This window comes from Acartia tonsa, chromosome 9, assembly GCF_053477335.1.
Source record: "Acartia tonsa isolate MP-2025a chromosome 9, ASM5347733v1, whole genome shotgun sequence".
In the NCBI taxonomy this organism is placed as follows: domain Eukaryota; kingdom Metazoa; phylum Arthropoda; class Copepoda; order Calanoida; family Acartiidae; genus Acartia; species Acartia tonsa.
In genome coordinates, this window is record NC_137268.1 from 7,130,257 (window position 1) to 7,155,692 (window position 25,436).

The 25,436-nt window shown below is 31.8% G+C and overlaps 1 protein-coding gene across 1 annotated transcript in view; it reads left to right on the forward strand.

Annotated features, from left to right (window-relative positions):
* The first annotated feature begins 1,451 nt into the window (after positions 1-1,451).
* LOC145328102 (limbic system-associated membrane protein-like) overlaps positions 1,452-25,436 on the forward strand; it is a 49,086-nt gene continuing 25,101 nt past the window's right edge. Inside the window, exons 1-7 of the mRNA XM_080171674.1 lie at positions 1,452-1,586; positions 6,891-6,939; positions 10,446-10,496; positions 16,846-16,968; positions 21,576-21,699; positions 23,271-23,359; positions 24,841-24,906. Of these exons, the coding sequence (XP_080027800.1) occupies positions 1,532-1,586; positions 6,891-6,939; positions 10,446-10,496; positions 16,846-16,968; positions 21,576-21,699; positions 23,271-23,359; positions 24,841-24,906 (557 nt within the window). The 5' untranslated portion in view covers positions 1,452-1,531. The remainder of the gene's footprint in view (positions 1,587-6,890; positions 6,940-10,445; positions 10,497-16,845; positions 16,969-21,575; positions 21,700-23,270; positions 23,360-24,840; positions 24,907-25,436) is intronic.

Consider the following 25,436-nt stretch of genomic DNA (forward strand, 5'->3'; position numbering starts at 1 on the left):
TCCGTTACGAACTTACGGACAAATACACCCAAAATATAGAAATGCTTAAATCATTAACAAGCTTTGTTCCTTTAAAATGTGAAAGCATTTTTCTATTCTTTCTTGCTACCAGTATATAAAAGAATATAAAAATGCTGAGCCTTTTTATACCATATTCATGGGTTGGGACACAATCAAGCTAAACATGATGATTTTAATAAAAAAAATGTTTTTATATGTGAAAATATAATTTGAGTATGTATTTTAATTCGTTTTTGCTGAAAGACAGTTTTTGACTCAAACTGATTTTTAGTAGCCAAGCTACTCAATAATTATCTTTGTTTGTTCGTCGGCCCGTCAGTCAAAACAGCCAAAAATGATTGGGGAAAACATTTGATTTTCTCAGCTGCTAAAAATGATAGACAGCTGATTTTTCAGTGAAGATTCCTAAGCTGAATCTTTAAAATGCGCCGCTGTGATTGGCTGAAATTCTACGCGGGGTGATTGAAATGATTTAAAGATCCAGCTCTAGACAATATGCATAACAAGTCTTTTTTATGGTTTTGTCCGTCAGTCTATCAGTCATGGTTCAAAACACACTCATTTGCGTGATTATCTCTGTTTTTTTTCTCTCCACACTTTCCATCTTTCTTTTCTTTGTTATGCCAGCTGAACATCTGCACTGTAACTCACTTTGTCCGTTTGTCCATTCCGTGATTTTTTTGTACTTTGCTCCTATTGTCAGTCAGAATGTTTTGCTTACTAAGAATAGCATCTTTTAGGGAGAGAAAAAAAACTAAATGACTTAGGCTCATTTAAAATGAATAATTTATAAAACTTTAATTTAAGATTTAACACTTTTATATGCACAGTGTATTCAAGTGAACAAATACATACTCAACAAAAAAAATGAAGAGAAGAAAGAAAGAGTAAACATGAGAGTTTTATTCAAAATTTATCACATAAATTTTACAGATTTGGAATTTAAATTTAAGCAAGGGTAAAGGGAAGGGAAACTTTAAGTCAAACTTATGTTATGTGTGATTCTTTTGATTTAATTGCCTTAAAATCCATCAGGAAGAATTTTATATAGATTGATTTCTGTGTTATTGTTTGTTTGTTTGTAGATTATAATTAGTGATTGAAACGGTTGGAAATGTAATGAACAAACCAATCAAACTTTTAAGAAAGAAAGTTAAAACTTTGGGCACAAGTATAATAAACAGCCTAATGTCCCTTCCTTCCCTAATTCCCGTCATTCTGTCGGTCCAAATATTCGTCTATAATTTAAGATACATTGATATGATAAAAATTTATTAATAAAATTTTGCATTTTTCAGATATATACAATGAAATAGCTAAATCATCTATTAACTATTGTATCAAAAGTGGATTGATTGGCCGTAGAAATGTGAGAGGTTGAATTTCTAAGAAGTTTTGCTGAAAAAAAGTGAACTGAAGTATCCTCAACAGGCAAAGAAAAATTTTCCAAAATATGGAAAATTATTAAAGTGATTAGAATAAACAAAAAGTGATTTTTCTAAAAACTAAAATGAGTTATTATTACTACAAAATGAAGACTCTTAATGTGTTATATCTTTTTCTAGGTAATGTATTTTTATAATTACTTTCCATGATTGCTTTTTAGCATGTGCAACCCCTATTTGAGTAAGGTCTGTCCGTCTGTTCTAACAACTTTCCTTTCATTATGGCTTTGAAACCGAATAATATCCGCTGGATTATAACCGGTTATCAGCTATACTATAATTAAAATCATGTGTAGCATCGTATTATAGACGATTTTCTACGAAAAATCTTAAAATCAATCATAATATCAAAAAAAGCTGTCTATAATACGATGCGATAAATAGCTATTATCTACATTCTTTATTGGCAGATTTTAACATATTTGTAGTGATTTATTAGCAAATATGCATAAATTCAAAACATTTTCTCTTGTATAAATATTCTTTACTGTTCTTATTTTTCTCTTAAAGCTGCGCTACTTTTAAACTTAATATTCCTTGTTTTGTTAATATATATAAGATATTAATAGACAATTTTTTAACTTACACTTTCATTTACTTTTTTATTTAATATTAAGGATGACATCAATTATTAACATTATGAATTGTACTTACTACTACGATGTCAGGCTCGTGACATCAATAGTGATGTAAGAGTATGGGTATACCTTGGCCTATAAAAAGGCACTTCTCATTTTCATGCAGACTTAGAACTTTTAGAAAAAGGTCGTACAATTAAAAGCCAAATATGTTTCAAGGTGCGTGAAAAGGTCTTACACCCGAAGCGACACCAATCCCCCTTAAGTTCAAAAGCAGCTTATACGATCCTCGTTTTCGCATGCAGTTATAACAGTCGTACTGACGAACATGCAAACAAATTATGTTATAAGTCAGCTTGACCTTCTTAAACAAAGCAAAGAATGCAATGCATTTTAAAAATTGTTTGTTCATGTTTAATGTTTTTAATGAAAATTCTACAAAAAAAAATATTTATTTTTTAAAATGTTTTGATATGTCATTTGTCATTAATGCATTAGCAATGGATTTATTATTACTTGAAACTTAAACCAGATTATAAGTAAAAATTGTAGCTGGCTAAAACTCCTTTACACCATTCCCACCCCTCATAATGTATGAATGAACTGACCAATTAGTGATTTCCATGTTAGCAACCTAAATTGACGACAATTTTTTGTAATATCCAGGTATTTTATATATCTATTAATATGGTTTATTTAATGCTAACTATTAAATAATTAAATATTATTTACTAAGTATATTTGCGATTACTTTTATTTAATGAAATCTTCCAATTTTTAACATTTACAAAACAGCCTGCTTTATTGCATCAAGATCCATGACAGATCTATATAGGAAATAAATGTCTATATATGAGCTCAAGTCTTCCAAGGGATGAATGTTTATAACTCATAGTGCTCCAATAATCCATAATAAACTCTCATTGCCCAAAACGATAAGACCCAATATTTTACTTTATTAAGAATAAATTCATCTTTTTTATTTCATGTTGCTATTTACATAATGTTGAAGTATTTAATTACTATTCTTAAAACAGAAAATTTAAATTCATAATATATTAAATTTAAGAAAACTTAGTTTTAAAACAAATTGATTCTAGCGCCACTTTTAATGTGTTCAGATTTACAAACAAAAATTAAAAACATATTAACCCTTTCGTGCCGTTTATATAAAAAAATATATATTGGAAAATAAATTCCTTAATTCAAATTTCATTTTTGAAAGAATGAAAAAAGCATTATTATAAATACGTATCTGAAGATCAAATAAAGAAATCAAAAGAAAAATGGAAGAAAAAGCAAGTGTGAGAGAGAGGTTTTAAAAAAAAGAAAACGCTAAGGCAGAATGTTATTACGTTCATAGTATCAAAGGCTTTTATTATAAAATAAATAACTGAAATCAGCCAGACAGAAATTCTAACGTAAGTAGTTGAACTTGAAGTAATCTTTATGTGCAAGTTAATATATTTATATTCATTTTCTAATATTTCCCCTGTGAATATACAGTGAACCCCCCACCCCCCCCCCCCCCAAAGAAAAACGGGCATAGAATTGTCAGGGAAATTTTAACAAAATCCATATTTCTAATTCTGAATAAAAGAATGCATACCTAGCGGATGCGTACCTAGCATCCAGGGGCTCTGTAATTAAAGGGGCAGAAACAGGCTAGAAAAATAGCTTAAAACCATCTAAAAATGAAATAACCTAATGCCCCCATGGGACCTATTTGAAGCTTACCTAAAACTGAGAACCCAATTGCTTTAGTAGTTATTGAGATTTTAATCAGACAAAAAAACTTTATATATTATTAGCGTTTGCCCCTTTATCATCTACGGACTAGAAAAAAAGCTTAAACCCATCCCAAGACTTAAATCTAAAAATTAAATAATCTTAAACCATCACCAGACCGATGTTAAGTTTATATAAAATAGAGAACCCAATCAGTTAAGTAGATTAGATATTAAGAATGAGACATTGAAATCAAATTGACAATGTATTTACAAATAAAATTTTTTTTATTAGTTATTTATTGTTGTATGTTGTAGATCATACAAAACTTGAATAGAAGATAAGATAAGATAATAAAGTCTTCCCTGGAAATACTAAAAGCTATACTGACAGACCGACGGCATATAAAGTGGAAAAATACATTTTTAATTTATAATTAAAGCCGTCTATCTTTAATAGTAGATGAAGAATTATGTTTTACCCTCAGACGGACATTTCTAATTATAGAGGTGCTTCATGTAAAAAATATATTTAATAATAATTAAGCAAGTGATGTTTAAGGTGCTTTCCCATATCGAGTACATATCAAGCATTGAAAATACACTTCCATATTTTATAAACTAGCGGCTTCGCCCCAAGAGGTTTAATCAAACCAATTTTTCGTATTTTTTTTTTTTTTGGGGGGGGGGGGGGGGGGTAGTTGACCCCACTATTTTAATTTTAGTCTTAAAAAGAAAAAAAAATATTTTTTTTTTTTTTTTTGGGGGGGGGGGTATTTTACATTTTTTTTGGGAGTTGGGGGTGTCCCACCCCCCAAGAAAATAGATATAAACCTTCCTGGGACCTATGAGAAGCTACCCTGTAAAGGAGAACCCGATCGGTTCAGCGGTTAGCAAGATCCTTTGCTACAAACAGACAGACATCGTTCTACTTTGTATTATAGATAAACTAGCAGCGGCTATGCCCCTAGAGGACCCTTGGGTTAGGGGGGAGTCAAACCACCTCTTGCAAGTACAGTTTTTTAAAGAAAAAGTAAAAAAAAAATTGAGAGGGGTTTATTATTTTCTAGGGGTGATTTCTCCTAGGGCGGTTGTGGTACTCTCCCCCAAAATAGTTATAAACCTTACCAGTTCCTATGAGAAGCTACAATCAGGGATAAGGGATAGGAAACCTGGCCATAAATTAGGTCTCGGCCTGGTTTTGAAAGGGATCATGCAACTTTTACCATTTGCCTAATTTAATGACCTTACTGGCGGACGGCTCATATTGGCTACCGCTCTAAACCAATAGTGTTCTGTGATTTGGGCTTATTTTGTATCAACCAATCAACAATTGGCGGAGCCAATTGGTGATTGGTTGATACAAAACAAGCCCAAATCACAGATGGCGGAAATTTTAGAAGCAGACAATTTTAGAAAAAATAATGATTTCGTCTGCTACGAAAAAATAAATATAAATGGTGTTAGATCACATTAGTTTAATTATTAAATCTGCTTAGAGTTAAACATTAAAAAAGGGCCACATAGAAAAAACAAAAATAACGGGATTATTTTTTTGGAAAGAAGGTAGCTACGAATTTTCATTTGGTAGTTTATAAATTAGATGTTGTATTTTGAATTTTAAAAATTTAGTACGGAGTTGATACAACACCTTCACCCTAATTTTTGTACAATACAACACAGTACAGATATATCATTACATTATATCCAGTATAGTATCCAAAGAACTTGATAGAATGTTACCCAAGTGCATATTTATTTATTTATTTTGAATTTTAATTGCAATGAAATTTTCAAATAAAATTTTTACTCATTAATAAAAATGCAAATAATACAAACTAAAATCTGTCTGAGGGAAACCCAACGATAGCTTTCTGACAGTTCAAATTACCAAAGTAAAAGATAAAAAATTTTGGGAGAGAAAAACTTCAATTTAACAAAAGCCATTAATATATAGGTTTATAAAAAGTTATGTTTTTTACTTTAAACTAGCTACCTGAATTTGATTCTATACTTTATCTACACACACACACACAGCTTTTTCATTAGCATTTTATACGAACTACTGCGCTATCCCAAAACTGGTTTATTAGGCTAGAAATAGGCCTAGGCTTGAAATAGGCCTGAAATAATATTTTCCTACGTTTCCCATCCCTTATCCCTGGCTACAATGTAAAGGAGAACCATATCGTTTCAGTGGTCAGTGAGATCCCTTAGTACACACAGACACATGTAGAATGTATATCCTGTTACTTTATTATAAAGATTGTAAATTAGAAGGGATAGGTTTACACTTGATGTGCCTTTACTCTTGATAGGATAAGGATAAGAATTTCTAAGAAATTTTAAAGCTTAACAAGGATAACATTATTTATAAGTCTTTAGTAAAGCTAAAAAACATGGAAAGGTTTACAATAGATTTATACAAAATCTTTGATAGTAGATGCATATCAAAGCTTTCCAACAGACGGACAGACAAAGTAAGTTATATACTGGATGTTCATCAGTATGGGGATGTTTTTTTTAATTCCAGTCATTTATCTTTAATAACTGAAGAGAAATTCACAATTACTCCTTTACGGTTTCTTACTGACAGACAGACATTTCAATTAGAGTACAAAGAAAAATATGATAACATACATAAACTTAGTGAACTTAATAAAAATCTAATAAGATAGACAATGTGGTTAAAACATTAGATTTCAATAGAAATATATACAGTAAACTTTGAACATACATCTCTAAAACCATAAAATCTAATTACTAAAACTTTAGCATAATGGACGGACTGACTGACAAAGATAAATAAATATATGATGCTTTTTAGTCAGCGAAATCCTCACAGACAAATTTGCTTTCTATTTTTATTTTAAAGTAAATCATAATTCTGATTGTGTACCAGACAGACATATAAAGTTCATGTAAGATTTTATGCTAAAATATTTTTTAGTAGAGAAGCTACTCTATAATTTGAAATGTCCCTCTGTTTTTTTCTAATAACTTGGACCCTAAGGCGGCCTAAGGCCGCTTTGTCACTAGTTTTTAATATTTTACAATTCTAGACATATTTCTTTGTTTATTAAAAATTTAAAACTCATAATTAAATTATTATTTTTCAGTATTCTTACCTGGTGGCGGTTTTATGCTAGAATTACAACCTTCAGACAGGTAAACATATATTTTATTATTATCAATGCCAAATTTTTTTTTAAAGGGGTATGAATGAATAATCATATTTTCAAATCGTTTCCAAGGAACTCAAACCAATTCTAAACCATGCTAAAAACATTTATTTTCACAAAATTATGTAATAGAAATTAAATGAATGATATGTTCAAAGACATTCAAGCCTTATTGGAGGGTGGTTCAATAAGGGTTTTTAAAGCTATGATGTTGCCCCAGCCAAATATTTTGGAAATTTAACATATAATTATTTTTTATCCGCGGACAAGTCTCGTTATTACCATGGAATAGATGGATGTTAATGTAATTATCCCAAAAATAAAACTTAGGCACTAAACTGTAAAACTTGTCTTGATATCTTTCTCTCATTCTTTTATTCTTTTATATTTTGTGACTTTACTTTAAATGTTACTGGGTAGTACAATCTCCCCCCAAACCTTTACGTTTTAAAAGAAATAATCCCGCTAACTGGTGTCTTGATGATATCTATAGGTTAAGAGTATCACTTAATCTTTATGTCGATCCCTTGCATGAGTACGGGAGTTTTCCAATACCCATTTTAACCTAACCTAAACTAGACAAAATCAAAAACTATGCAATCAAACCCCTCTAGCATCTAGTGGATATAAGGAAAAATAACAAATTTAAATTATCCAAATACTTAAATCTGAAAAACCTAAAACCAATATGTTAAGCTTACCTTAAATATAGAAACCAATAGGTTCAGTGGTTACATAACTTTTAAGCTTCAGATGAAAAAAACATTTACTACTTTATAGGATAAGATATTATCAGATGTTTTTTAGGATAAATGTTTAAAAGGACTCTCCACAGAAAAATCAACTTTGGATTTTTGAAAATCTAACCTGAAACTATTATTCTCTGTTCAATTTTAGGCATTTTTTGTTTTTGTGGCATCGTGATCGAAGCCCTTTGAAAATTTTGTCCGCCGCCTATTTGTACTGCCGCTATAACAATATATACTACACTTTCCTCCACTCAATATATGTTTGCCGCTAAAGAACATTTGCTCCATTGCAACCGGCCGCTCTACGATTTATCCTCTTCCTTGACTGGACAATCCGCCGCCTCCAGTTTGTGTTCGCCTCCGCCAAATATAACTATCTTTTGCCGCAGTTGCCGCATTCATCGCCCTTCTCCGCCGCTACTCCGCTATACATTGCGTACGTGGCTATACACAACACCCCCAGCCTCCATTTAATTTCTGAACAAGGGAGAGGGGAGCATGTATTGAACCGCGACGTACAGCAATGAATAGCGGAGTAGCGGCGGAGAAGGGCGATGAATGCGGCAACATAGAAGCTAAAAATCACTAAAGCAGCACAAATTGAATGGCGGGAGGATTCACTTAAAGGAGGTAAAAAATTTCAAAGGGCTTCGATCGCGATGCCACAAAAACAAAAAATGCTTAAAATTGAACAGAGAATAATAATTTCAGGTTAGATTTTCAAAAATCCAAAGTTGATTTTTCTGTGGAGAGTCCTTTTAAGCTTTGACAAAAAAACTGCTTCCAAAGCCGCTCACAATCTTTTAAAATTCTTGTACAAATTGCCCAGTTATTATGGTTAACTCAGTTTTTTCATAATGTTTTTAAAACAAGTCTACTGTATAATTCATTTTGTCTAACTGTATTTCTGTATTTTATTTCGATTTACGTTGATTCTGTTATGACCTTTAAGTTTTTATTGAATATTCTCTTATTCATTCGAATCCGGTGGATAGGAAACGGTTCTCATCCATACGAAAAAACTATGTCTAGCATCGTATTATATCCAGCTTTCTACGAATATACATAAAATATACAATCATTAGATTGAAACCAGCTTTTTAGCCAGTGCCTTCGGCACCTCGGGGCTAAAATAGTGGTCTTAATCTTATAAATGTACATTCTATATCCGCGGAAAGCTGTTTTAAATACGATGAAAGAAATAACTATTCTCTTTCTTATTTTGTCAATTACTATATAACTTATTTTGTCCAGTTGTTCATTCGTGACTTTTTTTGGCATTGATAGTTGTGGCCATGCTTTCATGTTTTTTAATGATACTTATTTAAACAATAATATTTTCCACCTTTTTTCTGTCTTTTTATCTATTATTATCTATCTATGTTTGATGATATTAGTCTAGACATTAAGCTAATAATCATTCTTATATAACAAGTTTTCACAATTGATCGTTTAGGTCTTTATATTTTATTAATGGCTGCGTCACTAGTATCTAGATGATCTTTATTTGAAGGGTATGAAGGAGGTACAAAAATAGTCTGATATCATAAAAATTTTATAACATAGTATTTTTATACGTCGCTATAGTATATACTTTCCTAACCTCCACCATTCCAAAAAATCAGCTTTCTTGGCCATCATTTCCCGCTTACTTTTGTGTCTCATGCATTTTCAAGCTTAGAAAACATTATTTTTAAGAATGACATCTTTTTGAGGATTAGAAAAAGGAGCTTTCAAAGCTTTAAACTAAGTTTTAATTAGATTAAACACAAGCTTAGGATTCTTTTTTTTGTAAAGACTTAGTTGTTATTCAGGTCAAGAAAAAAAATATAATTAAATAATCAGATTTGTTTGATTATTTATTTACATGACTGCCCTTTGTTGATTGGTTATACATAGACACTAAAGATAATTCTATCAGTTAGATCCACAAATGTATTGCTATAATTGCTTTATCTTATTAATATTTTTTTAAATAACTATAAAAGGAATCTAGTATCAATAAACTTTCAATTGCTCTGCTAAAATAATTTATCAAAAGATATTTTTTATTTGCGGTATTATGTTAAAAAAAGAAAATATCCTAATATATAAAGTAATAAGCTTTTTTGTCTGTACCGAAGGATCTCGCTAACTGATCTGAACTGATCAGGTTCTCCTTAACTAGGTAGCTTCTCATAGATCCCGGGAAAGTTTATAACTATTTTTGGGGAAGATTACAACCACCCTCCCAAGAGATATAGCCCCTAGAAAAAAATCAGCTCCCCTCCCCAAAAAAAGTAAAATAATTTTTTTTTTACTTTTTTATGTAAATTAAATTTTTAAAAATGGGTTTTAGGATTCAACTCCCCCCTTCTTTAGTGCCCCTAGAGACCTCTAGGGGGGCGTAGCCGCTAGTATTATATAATGTAAACCGTAATTCTTTCGTGGGTCTCACTGAATATATTTAGATAATTAGATAAATATATTTGTGTGATTAAGTGGCCTAACTTGATTAATTATATGCTTGGCTTGTTTTTTTTTTATCCATTATTGGGGACAATAAATATTATTCTTATACTATAAAGTAGTAACTTTTTTTGTCTGCAGCTAAAGATCTTGGAAAATCATGGTTTAAATTGATTATATTTTCAGGAAAACTTTTAAATGTCGTTGAGTGGTTTTAGGCTGTTTTTTTTGCTGAACTACTAATTCTTAATAATATTCCTTGTTTAAAAATGTAATAGGACAAAAATTGTTGTAGGTTGATAGTGAAGCAGTCGGGTGACCAATCTTCATTCTTCATTTCATGCAGGTAACAAATTTAATTCGTTGGATAAAAAACTTTGGGTACTTTTTAAAAAATTAATTGTTTGGTTAAAATTTGCAGTGTCGAAACTTTTCAATCAACAGAAAAAGTGACTTTGTTTATCATCATTTGGAATGTATATATATTTGTTATTTTTTTTATTTCAAAGGATTACTACCTCCTCTCCCGAGGGGTAAATAATGGATGGAGGGGGTTGGGTGGGATCTTTATTTTAGCCCGCTACAAGGTTCACTTTATTGGTGTACATTTTTATCTGGTGTAAGATCCAAGTAATAATAAATCAAAAGTTAGATTGGTGTACATTTTTCAAAGTTAAATTTCCTGTCCCGATTTTGTATTGATTTTTTGAAATCAGCTGATAGCGTCGAAATTATGCACACAGTCGAGTCTCTGCAAAAGAGATAAAGCAATTTGCTAGAGGACGAAAAGGGTCTCAACCACATAGACCAGGTAGTTGTCTGGATTATGCATACATTTATAGTGCCCTCTCACTCGTTGGCTTAAAAACTTTGAGTACTTTTATTTTGATTGATTGGTCGGCCGGCTGAAATATGCAGGGTTGAAACTTTTCAACCAATAAACAATCAGTCCTCTAGAGGAAGCTATAAATTTAAACTTCCCGAACCCTGCATCGCTATCCTACGATTGGAACCTAACCTAAAATTATCAATGCAGAGTTGGCATGGAAGAAGGGGACAATACACTGTAAATTGAATTGGTACCCAACCTTTTTTAACCACGTTATCTTATTTGTTGGCTCAAAAATGTTGGTTACTTTTATTTATTTTTGATTGTTTGGTACCAAACTATTTAGAGGTGTCTAACTTATTTCAACCAATAATTTCAACCCACAAAAAGGACAAATTTTACTTTTCATTATTGAGGATGTATTACAAATTTACCATCCATTGTCTTATCCCTTAAGCTTCCTTGGGGGTTTGGATACAGCTAGCTGGCGAAATACTTGATGCTACCTATATTTCCTATTCTTAGAAAAATGGCCTTTGGAGAAGAAAAAAATATTTACTTTCAATAACTTAATTCAAAAACCAACGGTTTTTAGAAATATGACCATTGACAAGGTACAAAAATTTGTGCAAATGATCTCATAAATATTATTCGAACTGTAAAACTTCAAATATTGATATTTGATTTAAATTAAACTTTGAATTTACTTATTACATTTTTAATGAATTTGAAAATATACAAATTTTGGGAATAGTCCCTTTCGTAACATCACCCCATAAGGGGCGATTATATTTTTAAAATGGCTTTTTATAGGTTATTTTAGGTTAGGTTAAGTCATATTGGGTTAGGTGATTGCCCCACATGGTAATTGGCCCCGCAGGGTTCGAGCCCCCCGCAAGTGCCAGAAATAGGAGAAAAGCTACTGTGAAAAATACGAAGAATCGCCCCATAAGGTGCGATGTTACGAATAGGACTATACCCCAAATTTTTGTATAAAGCGAAAGTCCCAAAAATTTTTAAGCCAAGAGAGATCGAGCTTATAAAACTGTGGTTCTAATATAATTTACAGTCCAATGTCTCCTCCCTCCCTGGCCGGGTTAAGCTAACTTGAATCCACTCGCCGTCCAATGCAAAAATTATATGAGTTTTTAACGTCATTCTATTATCTCAATGGATAAAGAATACGTGGATATTATGAGAGATTCGTCATGCCCTTCTAACTTATATATTAACACCCCATCTCTCCTTTATGATCTCCAGTGACCATGGAGGACCTTATTTGTTAATATCTAAGGACTATATTTGTGACTTAATAAATCCCCTGTCACAATATCCACGTGTTCTATATATCCATATTATTTTATCTGTCACAACCAGAGGTGGATTCTTTAAAAAAAATTGCCCCACTAATCGCTTAGTGGAGCAAAATTGTTTTTTCGTGAAAAATCCTCCAATATCACATAAAAAATCTACAAAAATTAAAAAAAATCTTATGTTCATAACCTTTCTATGATTTTGTTTATCTTTTGTAGATTTTAATGTGATTTTGGTGGATTTTTCACGAAAACAATTTTGCCCCATTAAGCAATTAGTTGGGCAAACTTTTTTTAAGAATCCACCTCAGTATAATAAAATCATATTGTTGGTGTGCAATGACTTTTCACTAAATGCAGCGATAAAACGATGGATGATAAATTGATGTCAACTTTCCCAATAACGTTGACATCTCATTGGTCAATTCTGATTTGTTTAGCACAATCAATTTTTATAAGGTTCAATGTTCCTCCTTCCTTCCTTGGATATTACATGTATATATATTGGTATCAATGCGGTTGTGATGTCTAACCGTCATCGCTATTTTGGAATGCATGTTAATATAAATAATCGCTATAATTATTACTTGGATGTTGCATCATGTTTTATGTACTCTAATAAGGTAATACTTGTAGCTGGCTAAAATAACGATACCCCAAATCAACAACTTTACCCTATCCCTTCCCCTCCTACTGACAGAAAGAATTGACCCATAAATAAGGTTTATGTTAGCAACAATTTTTTCCTATGTGAATATATCCACGCATACTATATCCATTATCTAAATGCAATTTCTATAATTAGAACAACCTAAAGTGACAAAACCAAAGTAAAAAATACAGGGCTCTGCATAAATGCATCTGTTTAAAAGGTGAACTCAACAGTTGTGTTCATTATCAGGGATCTTAAGGAATGGACGATATTTTGTTGTACATTCCCAATGATGATAATCAAACTACCCCTGCTGCATATTAAAATTATTGGTTTAAAAGTTTGGAATCTATTAGTTTATAACCAACTGATCCCAATTATTCAATTTAAGATTCAATCCAGCTAATACAATAACGTGATTTAAAAACTTTGGGTACCAAAGTAATTTAGACTTGTAAGTCCCCTAATTCCCTGGTTATGGTAATAGGTGGTTTTTTCTCTGGTCACAAATAGAACCCTAATACACATACAGGCCCACAGGGATAGGGATTTGATCCTCAAGGGGCTAGACATTGAATGGAATAGAATCAGTTTTTTTTGTATTTTTTAAACATTGTTTTTGTTTTCCATTTAAAAGAATTAGCACGGAAGCAGGTTTTATGCCATGCGTATAAAGTAAATACATCCAAATCTAAATATTAAGGTAATATCCATTTTACAGATGCCGCGCAAAATGGTACAAAAAAATTGACGTCATATGATAAAATAACCAATGAGAGGCGAGTATATATTTTACCATTGGTCAATTACAATGTATACTGGCCTCTCATTGGATAACTTTATAGTATGACGTCATTTATTTTGTACCATTTTGCGCAGCATCCATTTTACATGGATCTTAAGGTATAAGACAATGGACGATAAATTCATATACATCTCCAATGATGACAATCAAGATTAATCCTTCTGTAGATTAATATTTTGGTTAAAACGTTTGAATACTACCAGTTTTGAACTTAATTATCAATGTTAATTAAAGAACCCAAAGTTTTTGCGCTAACAGAAAAAGATAAGTGGTTATAAAACTTTGGGTACCAGAGTAATTTACAGTCTTGAGTCCCTTACATCCCTGGCAAAGCAATAAAGTAGGTTTCATGCCATAAGTGGATATTATTGTTCTTTCTTTTGATTCTAGATAGAAAATATAGAATGGAAAGATAGATTCTTGAGATCCTGATAAATGGATAGATATACAAGATGCTGATAGATAGATAGATATACAATACTCGAGATACTGTTAGTTAGATAGATAATCGAGATGCTGATAGATAGATAATCAAGATGATGAATGATAGATAAGTAATAGAGATGCTGATTAATAGATAGATAGATACTCAAGTTACTGACAGAATGATAGATACTCGAGATGCTGATAGATAGATATATACTCAAAATACTGATAGATAGATAGATGGATACTCAAGATGTTGGTAGAATAAATACTCAATATGCTGATAGATAAATATATATTCGAGATGCTGACAGATAGATAGATGGATATTTAAGATGTTGGTAGAATAGATACTCAAGATGCTGATAGATAAATAGATATTCGAGATGCTGATAGATAGATACTCAAGATGCTGATAAATAGATGCACAAGATGCTGATAGATAGATATATACTCGAAATGCCAGTAGATAGATAGATATACATTTATTAGTTTATTGTGCAACCAATTTAAAAAGTGCACACTTCATAGATTTAGTTAAAACATTAGATTTTAAAATTGGGATGCAACAATTTTAAAATCATTTTTGAAGCAGCTTTCAGTGCCTAATAAAAATTACATTACAAAGACCACTAATAGGCCAGTTTTTTTTAGGGATAAGACACTGGGATGTAATTCAAAATCCCCCAGAAGTCTGTGTATAAAATTTTGTCTTGGTAACTTTTTTGATTTTGGAGGAAAGATGGGTTGTAAATTAATCAAACCAGCATTTTCTTCTCTCTTGATGGTCGGCTAAATAACAAATTAATTTGAGAATGGTAGTACTTATGTATTGATTATTATATTTTAGTTTAATCCATAGATATTAGAGCCATTATCTACAGTCTTTTAAGTTTACACAACAATGCAGAACTTTAGATTTTGCACATACCAAGTTTGGATGACAGGCGAATTTAGGACCTGACTTTGTACAGTATGTATTAAGTACTATGGTTTTAATTAGATTCTTGCAATTATTTTAAAAGTCTTGTTAAGATATTTAAAACAGTGGCGTACACAGGTCTTTGTCAGGAGACGATTTTGATACCCCACTTAAAGCAAAATCAAGGGGAGTGTAGTGTAGGCCTAGGGGGTGTAAAAGAGACAACAATAATCGTTTTATTTTACTTTCAAGGAATAGATACAACATCCTAGGTTTTAATTTTTTTAACACTCCCCTTAAATTTTAGGGGTGTAGGAGCTTTGACTTTTTTCCTTGACACCCCACTTTAAGGGTTGTAGAACCTTAACACGGAGGGTTTATAGGGGTGTAAAGGGATGGACATCTATGAGGGTCATCCACCCCCCTTAATTTTGTCAAGGGGGTTTATACCCCCCCCCCCTAACTCCCCCTTTGTGTACGCCTCTGGCTCTAAACAAAAAGCTTATTTAACCAAACATTGAAGAATTTTTACTATGTATATTTTCGAACTACTGACTATCTCTCATTAAGTTTTATATACCTAAAAGAGCTAGTAGAAAAGGATAATTGAGTTTTTAGGTAGAGTTTTTATGGAAGCTTTACAAAGTGTTTTTAAAAATCAGCCATGTAACGTCATAAAAATGAGGGATGAAAGGAGAAGTGGGGGAAAAAAATCCTAAAATAGAGATGAATAATCCTCCTTTCATCAATAAAGCTTTATAAAAAGTTGTATCAATAAAACTAATTAAAATCTTAAAGTTTCCTACACCTTACATAGACCTCTTATCTATCTGCTGGATTAAAACCATTTCTGATATTACTATCCGCGGAAAGCTGTTTATAGTAGATACGATAAATAACTATTCCACTATAATATTAGAAGAAAAAAATAGATTGGCTAAAATTTAATAATATTTCTAACAAATATATCATACCTATTATTACCTATTCAGATATCTTAACAATTTTTAAACATTATTTGAATTTTCTGTATAAATTGCAATTTTTGAATTTTTATTAACATCTAAAGCCTGTTAATGTTGTTCTACTTATGCATTTTTATCCTTGATATTATGAAAAAAAGGAGAAAAATTACTTAAAAAGTAATAACTCTATTGTCTTTATTTTGCACATGCGAAAATTTTGTTGTTGAAAAAAAACCGCAGCAATTTAATTAACCCATTTATCAACATACACACTTTTCATCATCTTATATATTATTCTTCAGGGCAATTTGCATATTAAAATTTTATGAGCATAGCAACTCTAAACTTTATTAGATTATACATTATAATTGACGTACGATTTAGCATTGGATAGAGGATAATTAAAATTGATCAGAAAATTTAAGATTATTTTTATCCTCTACTTTTCTGGATCTAGAAGAAGAAGGGAGAACCATATTATTCCAGTAATTAGCTAGATCTTAAGCTAAACTCAGTTACTATAAATAGGAAACTAGTGGCTTCGCCCATAGAGGCCTCTATGGGAAGAGGAGTTAACGTTCCTGCACTTTCAATTTTTGTTTTAAGAAGAAAAAGAGAAAAATTGTTTAGAAGAAGGAGGGGGAAGAATTTTTTCCAGTGGCGATTTCTCTTAAGAGAAAGTCAATATCCTTCTTTAAAAAAATAAACCTTTTCTGGTTTAGATGAATAGCTTCACTCTAAAGGAAACCAATCGGTCTAGTGGTTAATTTAAATATATTTTAGGGGAGTATCTGGACTGGAAAGGAACGTGGTGTGGCGGTCAGACAAGGGTCACATCTCAGCTGCTACTGCGGATAGAGTTCATTTAGAGCCATCCTCCACTGGGGGAATAGATCTGGTCTTCAGGTATATAAGTTTCCACCCATATATATAGTAGTAGACAGGGACAAGGGACCAGGATTCCGACAAACAATTTTAAGTGAATATTTATCCCAACGCCCACTTCCTTTTTTCCCCGTTTCTTACCTACTTCCCTTTAGTTACGCCACGAAACAAGTGTTACGCCAACATTACGCCACAAAGAAATTTGTAGCAATTTCGAATCTAATTAATTTGCTAAATCATGGCCAGGAATGAGGTATAGCAAACAAGCGAAATAAATTTAAATAAAATTGGGGGGGGGGGGCTGAATTACGGCCCCTGATAGCAGATAATTCATGGTTAGGTTCTGCTGTACAAATGTTACAAATCCTAGAACTGCAACAAAAAAGTATTGACAGGAGCCTTATCTTTTTTCTTTAGTTATAGCGAAGCTATTATATAGCTCACTTTTTTGTCCTTGGTCTGTTTGTCTGTCAATACTGCTTCTTTTACGGGGGGAAATGTGCTTTATTTTTTTTATTTTTTTTGAAGATTATTACTAATATCGTTAAGTATCTACTCTTTATCTTAAATGGTTTAATATATCTATACTGCGCTATTTATGGATGTTGTCATTCCTGATGATATATAAATAAATAAATATATATATATATATATATATATATATATATATATATATATACAAGAAAAAATATGGATCAAGAGCCTAAACATAAATATAACTATGGTTAATATATAGAAAAGTATAGATAATTAATATAGATAAAAAAAAAGTAGTGGAATAGAGATAGATAAAAAAAAAGCTTAACCTAGATATTATTCTTGGTTATGTTATATATATATATATGTATAGTTATAATGAGAAATTCATTTAACAAGGATAGCATCATTTATATTCATAAATGCGAAATACAATAAATTATTACACAGTTACAAAGCCTGTATTATTTTAATATCAGAATAGTATAGATGTACTTATTATTTTGTTCTTGTGACATTATGAATGATTTTCTTAGAAATCACAAATGTCATATTTTGACACCAAAATAACCAGAATAAATCGAACTTTCACACCATAGACGTCCAAGGGAGGGGTGTAATAGGGCGATTACCCCCCCCCCCCCCCAAACGATTTTGGGGGTGCCGTAGGCAGCTGATAACAGATTTCAGGAGGGGTAATTACCCCCCCCAAGCAAATTTTACCCTCTGGGTAAAAATTTTTTGGAGGGGTAAAAATAATTACCCCCCCCCTTTAAAAATTTTATACCCCCCCCCCTAAGAAAAAAAAACTTGGACGCCCCTGTTTCACACAAAGTGTGTGTTGAGCACTATACCAATACCCCCTTACCTTATTTTTAATATGAGTTAAAAATAAGTTAGGGATGTTTTTCTCTTTGCCTGCGGATGTCGCCTAACCCTACGGGGCCTATATCTGCAATGCACTAACTCCGCTTAGCCTTTGTTTGTTGTGTACTGATTCTGCGGGTACTGATAAAGAAACTTTTATAGTCCAATAATTTAGAAAATTACAACACGCTAGCATACGGTCGGAAGGACACTCAATAGATAGAAAAGCTTTACCTGAAAGAGAAAGAAAGATAGATAAAAAGAAGGCTTAACCCAGATATTATTGTTTGTTAATACAATACTCCAGCTAAAGTTTTGCAACCCATATTCTTTGCCAGGGATCTAAAGGGATAAGACAATAGCCGATAAATTTATGTTTATCCCAAATGTTAATACAAAAAATACCCATTAAGTAGACTACAACTAGTGGTTTAAATGAATAAGAATTACGTTATTATAAACCTTTGGGAATAGTGTAATAAACAATCCAATTTCCCCTCCCTTATGGATTCTTTACACAATTATATTGGCATCAGACTTGTGGTCTAAAGATAACCAGCCACTACCATCCAGGTGAAAAATGGCTTAAAACCAACAAATGAATTTGATTTCACAATAAAATAGCCTGAAACCATTCTTGGACCAATAAGAAGCTTTCTTAAAATAAACAACTTAATCTGTTTAAACAGACCAAAAACTGCGCCTTGAGCACTGCAGTCGAAAGACCTACCGGGAAAACATTTTAATATCGAACGCTTTGGTAAGTTCAAAGTGACTTAAATTAACTTAAAACCCTTCAAAAACTATGCGAAATGATGAGTATAAAATATTTAACTATCCTCGAGAAAATATTTTAATTTTGATTATAAGAATATATAACATCCAATGCTTTGACTGCATAGCCTTTTTAAATATCAGTAATCATCATAGAAAGAATTAAGACATTCTTTTTCTACTACATGAATGTCACATGCCTAACTTTCCAATTTCATACCTTTAAATACATTTGTGTTCCAACTATAACTATTACATACTTTGCTTTTACATAAGTGTTAGCAAAATTTAATATTCTAGAAATAAGAACCGGTTCTCAGCCATACTAAAAAAAATGTAAAGCATCTTATTACAGACAATTATCTACGAATATCAAAATGAATACCAGCTTTTGGGGCTCGGGCTTTCGGCCCTTCAGGGCTAACAAAACTGATTTTAATATCTGCGAAAAGCTGTCTAACTTTGTTAACTTTGTGTTCTTTAGTTGAACTAATGAAAAGTTGTAATTAAAGTTATAAGAGATGTAAACTTTTTCTTAAACAGAATTATACATTACAAAGTTAGACTACCAGAGCTACCTTAAAGTAGGAAGGAGAACACAGTGTAGATTTTATGTTCTTAGAAAAGTATATTGAAAAAATTGAAAAAAGACATATAGATTATACTTCTTCCATCAATTTAAATTTTGTTAATACTTTCTCGTCATTTGTACGGTCCAGCAATTAAAAAAAAATAATGGTCTTCAAAAGTTATAATATTTGTAACGCATTTTTTTGAGGCTGAGATTTGGAAAGATCCAGACTACGTTATCAGAGCTGGATCTTTAAACCATTTCAATGGTGATCTAAACCACCCCGCGCGAAATTTCAGCCAATCACAGCGGCGCATTCTAAAAATTCGCCGCTGTGATTGGCTGAAATTTCGCACGGGGTGGTTTAGATCACCATTGAAATGATTTAAAGATCCAGCTCAGTATGGAATGTCTTAGCCTATTTTCATCGGATCTTATATTTTTTTTCAGCTAAAAGCCGCAAAAAATAATTTTCAGTCATCCTATGCAGTAATTTGAGGTTTATTTACAAAGTAGTATTATGTTTGTTTGTCTGTCTATATATGAATCGATGTTGTTGTGCTACTTTTTGTCATTTTTTTTTATTTTTCATGATATTTTAAAGAAGGCCTTTTCTATTTCTATATTTTTTCAACTGTGGGCTTCATACTCTAGTGGGAGGTTGGTAGATTGACTTAGTTCCCCTACATGAATTTTCATCAAACTTACTCTGTGACAGAATTAAAATTAGCAGATAGATAGATAGATTCACGGTTAGACGTATAGAAGTAACATAATCTTTGTCTGTCTGTCTGTCTCAGTAATCGGCGAACCAAAATTGTTTTAAATTTTTTGGGGGTGGTTGCCACCACCCTCCTAGGATATATAACCCCTAAAAAAAATTTAAACCCAAAATTTAAAAAGGGCAGTTGCAACTTTCAATCCCCCAGTCCTAAAGGGCCTCTAGAGGCATTTAGGGGCGAAGCCGCTAGTATATAATCAATGAATAAGTTCAGATGTTCTATTTGCTTTTCTTTCCCAGGGAAGCTTAATATATGTTATCATTAGGTTGATAAGTAAAACGTGGGTTAGAGGTTACTGTGCTAAGCATTGAAGTCTAAGCTTTTTTGGAGGGGGTAAAATGAAAAGTGTTTCAACGGTTTAAGGGAGGTAATCTAATGCATTTTTTTAAAAATCACCTGCCACCCTCCCTTTAAAAAAAAAGAATGTAAAAGATTTTAAAGAATTGCTATATCATGGCCCTAAAATTGACATACTTGTTAGAGATAGGGATAAAGGTAGATTTATAGCCAGACAGACACAGTTAAAAACTTTTCTCTCATTAACTCTTTAAGTAAAATATATAATGTATAATGAGTTTAGCCAACTGTAATGGTTTAATAAAAGTTTATAAATGATGAGTTAAGAGTTACTTTTCTTTCTATCCACCTATCTATCTATATCTACTTTTCAGTCTACATATTTTTAATATAGAAAAGTAAATCTATCTATCTACCGTATTACTTTCTCTAAATTTGCCTTCCTATCTTTTTATTTACAATGTAACTATCTATCAAATTATTTATCTCTATTTCCTATTCTTTTATCAATCTATCTTTCTTTAGATCTTTAGATCTATCGTTTTATCTATCTACCTAGTTATCCAATCTATCTACCTATCTATCTATTTATATATCTACCTATATTTCTGGATGGTTGGAACCGCAGGGCTAGGGGAGGTACAGTTGTTCCCAGGAAGGATCCACCAAACATCTCCATATATCTATCTATCTATATTTCTAAGTGGCTAGAGCCTCGGGACCAGGGTAGGTACAGCTGTTCCCTGGAAGATTGACCAAAACATTCAATCTATCCATTTATTTATCTATTTATTTATCTATCTATTTATCTATCTATGTATCTATCTATTTAATATTTATTTATCTATCTATATTTCTAGATGGTTGGAGCCGCAGGACCAGGGCAGGTACAGCTGTTCCCAGGAAGGATCCTCCAAACATTTTGACCTTGTGGTGGTTCAATCCCTGGATTTCAAGGACACGCCCAAAATTCAAATGGTCCAGGTATAAAAAGTTTGCTTCATCATTTTTTGTAGGGGGGGGGGGTTAACGGTCAGTTTTTCTAGGGGAAATTTATTTTGGATTGTCGTGGTAACCTCCCACAAAATAGTCATAAATCTTCCAAGGACCTATGAGGGCTGTGTTGTAAATAAAAAGAACCATATCGATTCAGCAGTTTTGTATTAGAGAATTTAAAAATGAAATTTAGAAAAGACACGAAATAAAATGAATATAAAATTGTGTAAATTAAGTTTAATTCCCCAGAAAAGAGATTACGATAAGAAACAAGAATAATAGCTCTTTCTAGAGACACATATAATATACATATATATTTAAAATAAAAAAAAAATTTTCTAAACTTGGGAAATGTCGACCGGTCACTGCTTTTTTTAAAAAGTTGCAGAGCTAATTTATTGCTTACTTTGTCCGTACGGCCGTCTAAAGGAGGAAATCTAATGAACCTGGTCGTTAATAGATGTCAATGGAGCATTTATTCCATGGCCAGCCAACTTCAGGCGTCTGTAAAGCTTAAAGTACTTATATTAGGAAATTGTGATGCTATTAAAGGTATTAAAGGCTTTGCTAATTTTAGATATTGCCTTTTTTGTTATGTAAGCTTGAGCTCCACAAATCCTTTTATACAAGTAACAGAGTCTGCGTTTGTCAGTCAGTCAGCTGTTTTATAATAGCTTTATTTCTCTCTAATTTTAAATTGTCTAAAAAATAGTTTGACTGTTCATATAATTCTAACAAAATTAAACTACATATATAGCTAACATAAGAATAGCACAGCAATGTCTCAATGTTTAATGTAAAAAAAAACAGGGAAGCAGCGCTCGGCCCCCTTGCCTGCCTAGCCGCAGCGCTCGGCTACCTAGCCTATAACCTAACCTAACCTAAAATAGTTGTTCTCTATTTTAGATTTGAAAAAAACGCCGATTAATAAATAAACCACAGAATACGTCATTCTTAAAAATGATGTGATGGTCTGAAAAATAGCTTTTTCTAATTTGCAAAATTGAAGGACATCCAAATTTTATTTCCCTTTGATAAAATCTTATAAATGGTTTTGGTAATTTACTTACAAAATAAAAGAGACAAAATTGTTTTCTTTTTATAGCTTTATTACACAATAAAGAAAATTTTCTTTTCTAATATTTGAACTAAAAGATTTATTTTAAAATGTTGTGATCAAAATTTCAACAATATTTAAAATTAGCAGATAAAATTTCTTATTTTAACAATAATTAAACAAAGATTCTAATGTAAATTGACGCATATTTAAATTAAACTTATTTACTCATTTGAGCTGTGCAATAGGCTTTTCATTTCAGTTGGTAGCAGGAAACTCAGGGATCTAAAGGGATAAGACAATGGCCGATTAATTGATGTACATACCAAAGTATTGTAGACTACAATTAGTTGTTTGTACACTCAACGTAATGAACCAACCAATCAAAATTCAGTAAGAGTCCCCGAAGTTGTAAAGCCAATCAATACTTTTTTCAGATTTAACTGTATAACATAAGAATTTTAGCAGCCTATAAACATCAATTATTTTATTCTTTTTTCAGTTGGGGGCAGAAAACTATAGATTGAAGTGTAGTATATCAGGCTTTCCATATCCCACTACCACATGGAAAGTTAAAGGAAAAAATATTAGGTAAGCATAGCTTCTTTTCTTTAGAATTGTCCTATTTTAATAAAACCTGGTTAGATTTTTCGATCTACCTCTTAACCCTTAACGGTCGGGGGGAGGGGGAGCATTGAACGCCCCCCCCCCCCCTCCAGTTTTTTTCTATCTCATTTTCTGTGTGTGAAAGATAAAGAGCCCAAACTGCGTGACTTTTTAAGTATGGGTATGACACATAACTGAGAGTTGGAATTTTTTGAATATCTCCATCCTGGCGGGCACAGGATGCCAGCAAGGCTGGCAGGGTCATCCAGGTAAAGAGCAAAAATATTTTTTTTTTACTAAAACAAAGCATTTTATCATACCAAAATACTAAAGTATCCTACAGTAGTACATCCTTATATGAAATATAGGTGTTCAAGTCACTTTCAGGTTACAGGTATGATCCTGCAGGTCCTGATCCTCCAGGTCTCCAGAAATCTTTAAAAGGCTCCTGTGGCCGCAATTTTTGACTTAAAGTCTTCAAATATTAAACTTAAGCTTTTCTTACATGTTTACAAAACGTATTAAAATTTCATAAAGATCCTCCGCCGTTTTCCCGCCGACTGCGGCGGCTGGCAGCTGGCAAGTACAGCTGCGGCCGCTGAAATTTATATTTTGATATTTATAATGTAAAATTTACATAAAGATAAACATTTTCTGGAAAAAAAATTGTTCTTCTAGCTTCAAAAATAAGAAAATTACAGCCGTTTGAAATTTTTAATTTAAAAAAAGACCTAAAAGGTTGTTAAATAAAAGGGTGAAGGAAGCGAAAATTGACTTAGACTTATAAAATGTCCCCCCCCCCCCCCCTCCCCGACCGATTAAGGTGCGGCAGGAGGCCCGACTGTAAAGGGTTAAACAGTAAATCCTGCGTTTGTTAAAGTGGATAGAATTTTCTTCTAACACTTTCAATTTACAACTTGACTCTTTTTGTTAGTTGTAATTGGAGGAAAGATTATTTTATCTTCCACTGTCCCCTCCCTGCTGTTGTCCTTGATTATAGCTGAAACCATATTGGTTTAAAAGCTTACTTTTTTTGGGCTATTTCAAATTTGATTAATGAAAAATAGTAAAATCAAAAAGAATTATAGCCATATCACTCAATATTCGTATATATTTATATTTATCTACCTATCACACTTGTTTTTCTTTTTCGTAGCGAAGCTACTCTACAGTTCACTTTGTCTGTACGTAACACTATGGGGAAAACGTGATTTCCTCGGCTCCTGTTCAAGATAGACACCAGAAATTTTTAGTGAAGATTCCTATAACATATGCCCATCTAATCTATACTTTGTTTTGTCTTTCTGCCTGTTAATTGGGGTGCTAGTTCGATTTCTAGATTTTCAAGCTTTTGTGATTTTCTCGACTCCTACTTAAGAAAATCCTGATATCCATTAATAATTGTTGAGCTTTGTTACTTATGGAAGTTATCATCCTTGTTGTATATTTATGTATATATTTTTTAGGAATAATCTTGGTAAGGAAGATAAGAGTGCCAAATACGTTATGGATGGTACTGATCTTCTTATAAGGTAGGAATTTATTTAAATTAATTCGCTTTGAGTAATTTGTATTTTGACGATAAGTCTACTTAAAATAATATGTAAACGACATACTTACATTATCAGGACTTGAATGTAGAGAAACGTCGCTATTTACATTATGCATCGTTGTCTAAAATCAGATAAATAAATATTAATTACAATATTAATTTTAGGTTTTAAAGTATATTTTAAGTGTTATGTACTTTTAGACATCTTGAAATAATAAGTTTCTCAAGTAAAGTTTTAATTTGATGTTTACTATACAAAAACTTTTTAATTTGTTTTAATTTTAAACTTGAAAGAATTAATTAATTAACATGTCTTTTACTGTTTTTATTGGCGAAGCTACTCTATAATTCTATAATAATACCTCTATGTCCGTACGTCCGTCTGTTACCTTCATTTAGTTTGAAACGTGACTTTCTCGTGTTGTATTTAAAATAGACGTATGGAAATTTCTCTGAATTTTCCCTATATTAATTAGCATCTAATACATAATCTACCTAGTCCGTCAGTTC